The 10,088-nt window shown below is 63.7% G+C and overlaps 3 protein-coding genes across 3 annotated transcripts in view; 2 read left to right on the top strand and 1 right to left on the bottom strand.

The window, feature by feature from the left end:
• Nucleotides 1–44: 44 nt before the first annotated feature.
• MNEG_1408 (hypothetical protein) lies at nt 45–1,175 on the top strand (the record flags this gene model as incomplete). Its single annotated transcript, XM_014050114.1, has 2 exons — nt 45–257; nt 936–1,175. The coding sequence occupies 2 exons, from the start codon at nt 45–47 to the stop codon at nt 1,173–1,175; spliced, it is 453 nt and encodes a 150-aa protein (XP_013905568.1).
• A 2,138-nt stretch (nt 1,176–3,313) lies between these two features.
• Nucleotides 3,314–4,410, top strand: MNEG_1407 (hypothetical protein; the record flags this gene model as incomplete). Its single annotated transcript, XM_014050113.1, has 2 exons — nt 3,314–3,473; nt 3,917–4,410. The coding sequence occupies 2 exons, from the start codon at nt 3,314–3,316 to the stop codon at nt 4,408–4,410; spliced, it is 654 nt and encodes a 217-aa protein (XP_013905567.1).
• Nucleotides 4,411–8,737: 4,327 nt separating this feature from the next.
• The window catches only part of MNEG_1406 (hypothetical protein), a gene marked incomplete at both ends in the record, with an annotated part of 5,593 nt that continues 4,242 nt past the window's right edge, over nt 8,738–10,088 (bottom strand). The window contains 3 exons of the mRNA XM_014050112.1: nt 8,738–8,870; nt 9,320–9,435; nt 9,813–9,920. Of these exons, the coding sequence (XP_013905566.1) occupies nt 8,738–8,870; nt 9,320–9,435; nt 9,813–9,920 (357 nt within the window). The remainder of the gene's footprint in view (nt 8,871–9,319; nt 9,436–9,812; nt 9,921–10,088) is intronic.

Here is a 10,088-nt window from a genome sequence, read left to right as displayed (position 1 = left end):
GCGGGGGCGGCGACGACGACGCGATGTGCGTTGTCGAGGTAGCCATGGCCGCGGCCGTCGAGGCGACGACGCGGCCGCCGCGCGGCGGGCGCGGCGGGAAGCACCGCCAGAAGGCGAAGCTGAACCAGAGCCTGCAGCAGCTGGCCGGCGCGGCGGACGCGGCGGCGGCGCAGGCGTACGTGGACGCGTGCCTCAACGTTTACAAGAAGCAGCACCAGGGGGACGCCGCGAGCCTCGAGCTGCTCACCAGGCATTTGGTGCGATTTTCGAGGCTGTCGCTGTGTGTGCGCCTGCGCATGAACACGTGCTTGTGTGTGCGTGCGCGTGTGCGTGCGCGTGTGCGTGCGCGTGTGCGTGCGCGTGTGCGTGCGCGTGTGCGTGCGCGTGTGCGTGCGCGTGTGCGTGTGCGTGTGCGTGTGCGTGCGCGTGTGCGTGTGCGTGTGCGTGCGCATGTGCGTGTGCGCGCGCGTGTGCGTGTGCGTGCGTGCGTGCACGCGCATGTATGCGTGCGTGAGGGTGCATACGCGGGTGCGCACGGTGCGCGGTGGCATGCGTGCAAGCGTATGCAAGTGGTTTCACAACCATGAGCTCAGGTGTGCTGTGAGCCTTTCAACTCTGTCTGAGAGGATCATGGCGCCTCAGAGGGGTCTGGTCACGGACCCAGCTGCCGGGCAGCACTGCTCGCGGTGCCTTGCACCACGCACGTGCGTCTCAGGACGTGCCCGCGGCGATCTGCACCTCCGCAATTGCTGGCTAACAAAAGGATGGCAACAGGCCCATGCAGCTCACGCTCGGCGCACGACAATACTTGCATCTTCTGCATCCATCTCGTGCCCGCCCTTCGTCGTCCCTCCTAGCCCCCAACCCGACTCGCGCCCCACCACCGCCTCACCCCCCCCCTTCCCCGCTCCCCGTGCGCGCGGCCCCACGTCCAGGCGTACCTCATAGGGGGCGTGGTTCGGTTCAAGCTCGAGGGACTGATCCCCTGGTCGGCCCTGCCGGTGCCCGCGCCCTCAGAGTTGGCGGACAAGAGCCGCACCCCCACCTACAAGGCCTGGCTCTGCCGCCTCGGGGTCGTGACGCCAGAGGCGTTCGCGGACGGCGGCGACCCGGGCACGCCCATCCCCGGCTCGCCCTGCGGCGGCGCGCCCGCCGGGTACGGGCTGCTGGCATGAGGGGGCGGGGGGCCCCGCGGCGCGGGCGGCTGCGGGGCCGGCGGCGCCGGCGGGGCGGGGAATGGGCTGCTGAGGTGCGGCGCCTGTCGCCACGGGCGCCCTCTGTGACCAGACCGCACCGCAGCACCAAATCCTGCCGTCATGAAAGTCGTGGCAAAACGAGCCGCAGGATTATGGGCAAACCAACGGCGCCCCCCCCCTCCTGATACGGGGAGTGGTGGCAGGCGCCCCCTCTCAACAACAAAGCCCACACCCCTCGTGAGCTTCCGCGTGGCCCCTCGGCCCCTCGGCCCCTCGGCCAGCGCCTCTTTGAAAGTCGATGTGCGCGAGCTGCCGTCACTCTTTTGGCCACCCATGCATCAATCATTTGGTAATGCGCACACCGCGCAGCTCGCTCTATTCCCTGACAACGCATTGGTCGCTGCGAGAGGCGCGAGTCGAGCATCGCGTTGCGACCTCACTTGACAAGGCCTCGCAGCTGCAGCTGTCACTGCTCCCATTCCCGAGCGATTCTGTGAGGGCGGGGCCTGGCTGATGTCATTGCCCTCGCCCTTGACGGCCGCCCCCTTCATTGCCTGGCCCCAAGCACGCCATTGTGCAGAGCACCCCAGCCCGCCCCGCCGCCGAGGAGGCGGCGGCCCGCTCAGAGCCCTATGGCAGGCGGGCTGCCCGGGTTTTTGTCTGTGAGCTCCCTCCTAAGGGCTCTAGACCCACATTTGCTTCCAGCCTTTTCCCTGCCTGGAGCTTCTCTGTATGTGGCACGGCCAGTGGGGGCATCTGGGGCCCACCCCGCCCGCCAGGCTGCATGCCACCCTGCACACCGTAGGCGCGCTGCGCCGCGCTAACTGGTCCCTTTCTTACGCCGCACCAAGCGCGCGGCCCCTGCGGCTCCAGTACTCTGGTGTTGGGGCACCCCCGTGCTTGGAGACGGGCTGTGGCTGCGCCGGACTTTAACTGGCATGTCCTGCGTGCGACAGCCCGGCCCCAGGCCAGGAAGCTACCCAGCCGGCTGTTGATGTGCTGCAATGTAGAGTAACCGTGGGCATAGAGGTACCCTGGTGCAGGATGCCAGGATCTGTTGGTGGAGGACTGGTGCAGTGCTGGGGGACCGGCTTGCTGTCATCCTTGCACACGCGCCAAGACGATTCCTCCTCGCCCATCTGCACATGCGCCCTACTAGGGTAGTTGCAGACGACTGCCCTGCTGTCTGCCCAATCACGAGGAGGCATAATCCATTTACTGTGGAGTTGCGGTCAGCCGTCTCACCGGCGGCAGTGGCAAGTGTGCGGCGAGCAGAGTGCCCAAAGCGCGCGGGGCATCAATTTTACCTGTTCCACCCGGACTGGAACCCGAGCACGACAGCGAGTGTCCAGAGCAGTAGGAGGGCTTTAGCAGGCCGAATATCCACGGCTATAGATGTGGCACCCACGTCACGTATCGGGATGCCCTTCGTCCTGGCACTTCCTCGCACTACTCACTAGTGATGCTATCGTGAAACTCGACATCAACTTTCCGACGGCCCCCCGGGTTCATTAACAAATCTTTGCTCTTTAGACATTTCTAGTGATTCCCATCGATTAGACGACCCGTTGCCTGCCCACACGACAGTGACGGCGACAAAAGCGCCTTGCACGTAGCAACTCGTCGCTTGGCCCCAAATCTACACCCTCGGCGCACGACATGATGATGAAGGCTGTTTTACTGCTTGTTTTGGCCTTGGGAGCAGCCCAGGTGCGGGCTGTGCATGTTACGGAATCGTAGTCTCCGATCCTTTGCGGTCTGCCCCGGTGCAAGGCAAACAAATACTATATATTTCCCTCGAATAATTGTATCGAGCTGGCTGTGGTACGGACCTACCCCACGGCACCCCACCACAAGCCATCCCGGCACCACCGACGGCAGCACTGAGCGCTTGCTATAGGAACAATCTGCCAAGCCATAATCGATACTGTACTGTGCGTCTTGGCCGGTCCCCGCACTGCACTGACCGAGCGACACGTGTAGTGACGCCTCCGTCACCAGGCCTCCCCTTCCGCCACAGCGCGCGCGCATCCCCTTCCGGCGCCGACTTCCCCGCACCCCCGCCGCCGCCCTCGCCGCGCGCGCAGGCTGCCGACCCCCTCAGCGCGACCGCCGCCATGGACAAGGACGTCTTGTCGAGCCGGGCCGCCTCCATCACCGCCTCGCAGATCCAGCAGGCCGCCAGCGGCAACACCCCTGCCGCACAGGCCACCGGCGTGGGCAAGCTGGCCACCGGGGCCACCAGCCTGAGCACCACCGGCCTCGCCACGTCTCGGGGTGAGTCGATTCCTCCACAGGGCCAGGCCGGCGCGCACGGCTGCGTGCGGGCGAGCGTCGCACCTGCCAGGCCGGCTGGGAATGGCCCCAGCCGCTTTGGCTCCCCACGGCGGGCTGCCTATGTGCCACAGTTGCGTCACCCGCCTGCGCTGCCCTCCGTGCGTGGCATGCACCATCGGATGCGTCGCGATGCCACACACGGCTGCCAACCCCGTCACGCCCCGTGACACACCTCGCGTGCTGCGCACGCCGTCAGTGTCTGTTGCTCCACCCCCTGCCGCGCCCTGCCATTGCCAGTCTTGCCGCGACTGTCGCTGCCCCTAGCCCTTCACCCTCCCCTGCCCCCTCACGCTGTTCAGGCGGACCACTAGATAATACATGCAAACCGCACCCTTCCCCTTCAACTCACCACACCCGCAACACCCCACCCTATCAAAACACAGACGTCCAGAACCAGGCCATCCTCACCCGCACCCAGTCCGGCATCAACTCCGCCGCAGGCGGCCAGCAGACCGCCATCAGCCCCACCGCCGCGGCCGCCGCCATCAGGGGAGTGCAGCAGGTGGCCATCGGCTCAAGCGACAGGGACCAGCGCGGCCAGCTCAGCGGCCTCAACACCCGCGCGGCCATCCAGCAGGGCAACGCCCAGCAGGGCGTGGCCGCGGGCGCGACGGGCGCCTCGCTCATCAGCGGCACCGGCGGCCTCAACCCCGCGGCGCTGACCGTGCCCAGGAACGCGCCGATCACGGCCGCCGGCAAGGCCGCCGCCCCCAGCCCCAAGGCCTCCCCCAAGGTGGCCGCCGCCGCCAAGTCCCCCGCGCCGAAGACCGCCCCCGTCGCCGTTAAGGCCCAGCTGCCCCCGCAGGGCGCGGTGCTGCCCGCGGGCGTCGCGGCCCCCAAGACGGCCGCGGCCGGCGGGCGCCGCCTCCACATGTAAGGGCGCATGCACATTAGTCAAAGTGTTATCCTGCGCTGGCGCCCTGGTTCGCCCGCAGGCCCGCCTCCAGGCGGGACGCACAGCTGGCAATGGCCAAGCGCCCTGCTGCTCGCAACGTGTGCTGCTCTCCCTTTCAAGTTGCGACACTAGTTGCGAACTCTTGTCCTCACTTGTTCTGCGGACTGATGCTTGCATGCTTGACAAGCGAGTCGACCGACCTCAACGCAATTGCCTGCTCCTTGCAGATGGCTTTGTGTAGTTTGCCTGACCCCTCAACTCCTGAGGCTTGCATTTGCTGCAAACAACAGATGCCTGCCTTTGCCGCGGGCAACTGATGCAAGTTGTGCACTGCTGACCCGCCCAGTCGATTGCAAACGTGGAAACTCAGTCAAACCCAGTCAAGGTCTCTCACACATCAACGCCATGCTGCACTTCATTCTCAGAACGCAAACAGCATAACCCTGTCAATCACACGCTCTTTGTAACAGATGCCCAACATTGACTGTACTAAGTGCTTGTCCCTTGGATTGCATTACTGTGTGCAGCCCGCTGGTTGGATCTAGGAGGTGCAGTGTGCAGAGCCAAGGCCGCCCTCAATGTGTTGTCGCAGCCTGGAATCATCCAGTTTCGACTCAAAAACTGCGACACAGCGCCTTTGTGACTGGGAGGGGCAAAGGCAGCTGCCCCGCAGCGCCGCGCCGGCGCGGCCGCCCGCTTGTGTCACACAAGCGTCAAAGTGGCCAGGCCACGCAACTGCGCAATGCCGGCATGTTGGTCCCTTGCTTCTCAATTGAGAGCTGCCGGTTGGCTGCTAAACCGCCAGCAGAGCCTTGCAATGCAGCAAGGACGTGCTTGCAATCATAGCAAAGCTCGACAACCCAAGGCCGTCACTGGGCGGCAGGGTCTGGTGTGGTGAGGTCTAGAGTCCAAGGTTATAGCGGAAGCGCTGAGAGGCTGTGACAGCCCCACACGACACGCCCAACCAGGTGATGCAAGGAAACTTTAAGGCGGATGGTCTTACACAGATCCATTGACTTATTGAAGGACAGCAAAAGCGTGCGCATGGCGATGAAAACGCTCGACCCGACGCGTGCCACGGGAAGGAAACCAAGGCACCGCCGTAATCAAGCTGCAAGCAGGCGGCCTCACGATGATGGGTCGCCGCTGTGCGGCAAGCTGCGGCATTTGGCAGGGGGGAGAAGCAACGTCGGTCAAGGCAAATCACGTGCCCGGGTGTGAAAACCAGTGGCCCCTCCACGCTGCTGCAGAGCTGCTTGCTTGCATATGGGTGCTGGATGGCCCCTGTGCGAAAATTTCAAATCGCTTTGGCATTGTGTACTGACTGCCGCCGCCGGCGCGGTGGTTGTTGGGTGGGTGAATGCACAGGTGTCTTGGGCTGCACGCCATGGACGTTGCGCGACCGCGACGCAGTGCGGGGCATCGGGCGTGGACGTCAGCCAACCAACCACTGACCCAAAACCCCACTGCACACTGGGATCAACACACACCCCCAAGTATGCAAGACTTTGATCACTGCCCCACCCCCACGGCGGCCCCATGCCGAAAAAGTGCCCGAGAAAACGACGACGCAAGTCAAGCTTCAAATGCCTGTGAACAGGCAGGGATGCACTTGCTGCAACGCTGCGTTGTACAAAGCGGGCATCCGTGGCTGCCGCAAATCGAAAAACCCACTCTCTGTGCGTGACGTCCTCAGCTGTGTTTGGGCAGCCGGCGGCGCCCTTGGTCCATCGACATAGCTGTAACGCTCGCAGCTGTGACAGCCCGAAACACTTCCACTCTCACCTTGGGGCGCGCATGGCGCCCGCCCCAACATGGCCTGGTGGAGATCAAGGGCAGGGGAGCTACACCCCTCAAATGCCGCCATTGCCTCCCCCAGTGCCGCTGCTGTCGCGGGCACCGCTGTGGGCACCGCTGTGGGCACCGCTGCGGCAGCAGGTGAGGCCTATGCAGGGGCGCCGACGCTCGCGCCTGGCGCGGCACGCGGGCTGCTGTCGCGTCTGCTGCTGTCATCATCCCTCGCGCGGTCCTCGGTCTCGTCCTCTGTCCAGTCTTCAGGATCCACGTCACCAGGAGGCAGGCGCATGCTGGCTGCATGGAAGGAGCGGCGCGCCCATGCGGCGTCCATGGATGCGGCCGCGGGCGCGTTGTGCTGCGCGGCCTCGCCCAGCTCGACGCATGCGTCAACTGGGGGCGTGCGCGACCCGCACATGCCGCACATGCCGTCTGGCATCTGCTGCGCCGGAACAGCAGGGCAGGCAGGCGGCGGGTTGGGAGGGAGCAGGCGCACGCAGCGGGGCAGGGAGCCAGCCCAGCGCAGCAGGTGCGAGCAAGGGCGACGCAGGAGGAACGTGGGACGTGCGGGGTCAGGACTCAGTCGGCATGCAGGGGCCCTCACCAGCAAATAGTATGGAACGCCAGTCCCTGAGGGAGCGCTGCCAACTGGCGCTGAGCGGTGGCTAACAGGCGGTTGTGCACTGTGTGGTGCGCCGACTGTGAGCGGGTGCAGCGCCGTTGCCGTCCGTTGCCTTTGAGTGCACGCCACACTCAGATGGTGTTTGAATCACTTCACAAACGGCGGAGTGCGCTTTGGTTGTGCACTGCGACGCTGCCAAAATGTTCAGATCATGTATGCAGCGAGCGTCCGCAGCTTCTATGATATGCAAACTTTACCACTACAGATGCGCAGAGGCAGGACCCCTGGGTGGTTCTAGCAAATCTGACCGGGCCGCGGGCGTCACCAGTGATGTCAGACGCTTCCATCATGGCTGCTCTTCCTGTTGCCAGAACCCGTCGCAACGTCTCCATTGCACTAGAGACGCCATACCTTGAGCATAGATGATCCCTGGCACCAAAGGCACTTCAGCTGCATCGCGCGCCTATGCTGCGTACACCCAAGCCTCCCCCCTCAGCGCCAGCTGCGACATTGACGCGCCACATCAAGTGGCCGAGGGCGACACTTGCACTGGTTACAAATATTGCAGGAGACAGCATTGGCTTGGAGGCACTGATGCGGGCATCCGTGCTCTTTCGTTGCCATACAGCCAGCGCGCAGAGATAGGGAGCGCCAGGTGCCAAAGGGAGCGCTCCGCTGCTAGAGCCCGCACACACAACCCTCACCGCCCCATGTTTGCCACGAGGCTTCGCAACGCAAGAGGGGGCCGGACAGCGGGCTTGACGCGGCCGCCGCAACACACGCCCAGTTTTCGCACAGACCTTCTTAAAGCAATCGCATGCATTCACAACTAGTGTATGGTGAAAAGCAGCCGACGACAAGACACAGGCTGACGAGCCGGCGGAGCAGCAGTGCGTGCGGTTGCAGAATCCCAGACCTGCAGCTGGGACGCCCTGATAAACCACCCATGCCGGCGTGCGAGAGACAGGTGGGGCTGGCGGCCGCACCACAAAACCTTGCAGTGGCATCAAAAAGGTGCTGCCTGTTAGGCTGGGCGCATGGGTGGGGCCCTCACAGCCAGCAGCTTTGCGCACCTCGGCGGAAGTGGCGAAAGGGCCTCCTGGCCTCAGGCTGGGTGTGCAGAATCGAAAAACTGGCGAGCAGTGTCGGTCCAGCGGAGGAGGGCATACGCACATGGAAGCAGGATTGTCAATGCAGATGCGCGTGTCGCGAGCGGTGGGCGTGCGAGCGACGGACACGTGTGGTGCGTGATGAACTTGGCCTAGGTGGAGACGCACAGGGGAGATTGTCCTGCAGCACCGAGGCGACGAGGAAGAATCACCGCCCAGTCGCAAGTGAGGTTTTGTGCGGCCCTCGTGACGGAGTTGCAGAGAGAGCACAGGCAGTACATAATCGAGCGTCGCTGCTGATAGGGGCCATGCGCAGTCAAGGCGCAGCATGGCCCCTCCTGGGTTGCAGCAGAGCCTCAGGCAAGACAAGCCAAAACTTGCGCCAAAGTAAAGGGCTCCAAGAATCATACCAGCAGTTCATTTCGTTGTTGGTGCCATCAAATGTCGCTTTCTTTGGCAGGCCAATGCAAGTCCATGTTGCACATTGTCAACGCGGCGGATTGTTGTGTTGGACCGCAAGTGTGTGTCCGGGGGCATGTTGCCATCCCAGATCCCGCCGCAACGCCGCCCACCGCCTGCAGCATACTGCGGCGGTGTGTGGCTGATCCAAAGCCCGGACCCCGCAACCCACAACCAGCATGTTGGGTGTGACTGACCCAATCTTCTTGAGAGCTTTGGACAATACTAAGGTCAGAGGCCGTGCTCAAATTGCCCGCCTGTGCCTCGTTGCAGCAGGGAAGATGCCCTTGCCGAGTTGATGCCCATGCGTTGCCAGGCCATGCCCCTACACCACTACACTGCCGGGCACTGGGAACGTAAAGCCGGGGCAGAAGCCATCGGCTGGCTGGTCCGTGGGGTGGCCCGGGCACTGGAAGAGCACCTCTTTCATGCAGCCAGCGTCCTCATGCTGCAGGTAGCTGCGCCGCGGAGTGTCCGGGCGGGCGGGGGAAGGGATGGCGTGCGGCCGGAGGGTGGTCGTCGGTCAGCCAGACAGCCAGAGGGAGGGCAGCGCAGGCGGTCAGCAGGTGCAGGGGCAGGGGCAGCAATAATAGGTGTGTGGGCTGGACGAGTGCATGCTGTGGGGTGGCTTGAGATGTCAAGGTGATTTGGCAGGTTCAGGGTTGGCAGGGTGAGTACGTGGGGACTTCGAGACTATAGAGACCAGGTGTAAATCAGGGAGGTTGGGCAAAAAAACGCGGCGGAATGAAGGGCTGGCAGTAGAGTTGCCTGAAGTGTGGGGACCAAGCCCGCACTTTCCCACGCATGTGCACGCACACGCACAGAAGGTGCTAGGCATTTGCACAATTGTGCACGCACAATTGCGCGCGCGCACACACACACACACACACACACGTAATTGACTCACTGGCAGTGCATGAGGCTGTACCCGGTGTACTGGCCCGGCTGAAAGCGCAGCTGGTAGGAGCCAGGTAAGGCCGCAGCATTGAAGGGATACAGGAAGGTATCATACCAGTCGCCAACCTGAGCAGGAGAGCCAGGTTGAAAATTGGGTGTGCTGGTGTGTTTCTGCATGTGTGTATTCGTTCGTTCGTTCGTGCGTGCGTGCATGCTTGCGTGTGTTAGTGCAGGTGCGCGCGCATACGTGAGAGCGGTGGAGGGCAGGCGTGCAGGCGCGGACGAGTGTATGTGTGTGTGTGTGTGTGTGTGTGTGTGCGTGTTTGTGTGTGTGTGTGTGCAGGCGTGTGTGCAAGCGCATAATCGCATAGACTGTGTGGCATGGGTGATGTGCTTGGGGACGCCCTTCGGTCTACGGGTGCTATGCGCGTCTCAGCCAAAGCTCAGTCATCACAGCCAGGTCCCTGTCGGCGCGCCGTCCCTGCGCTCGTCATCCAGCGCACCTTGTAGAAGCTCGTGGGGCGGTTGCCGGGAGCGGGCGCGTTGATTGTCTCGTTGATCGCCACCAGCTGGAACGGGTTGGCGTGGACGTGCAGGACGTGGAAGAACACCTGGGTTGGGAGGGTGTGCATTATGGGGCAGGTCGGGCGCACGGGAAACTCGTGTTCAATCCTGATCGTGGTAATATGTCAGCATCGCCTGCCTCACGCCGCCAAGCTCTGATGTCTTTGCCATGCACGCACGCTGCTGCCTCCAGACTCCCCCCCCCCCCCCCCCCC

This window comes from Monoraphidium neglectum, assembly GCF_000611645.1.
Source record: "Monoraphidium neglectum strain SAG 48.87 unplaced genomic scaffold scaffold00139, whole genome shotgun sequence".
NCBI lineage: Eukaryota > Viridiplantae > Chlorophyta > Chlorophyceae > Sphaeropleales > Selenastraceae > Monoraphidium > Monoraphidium neglectum.
Note: the sequence above shows the minus strand (reverse complement) of the source record. Positions and strands in the feature narration are given on the sequence as shown.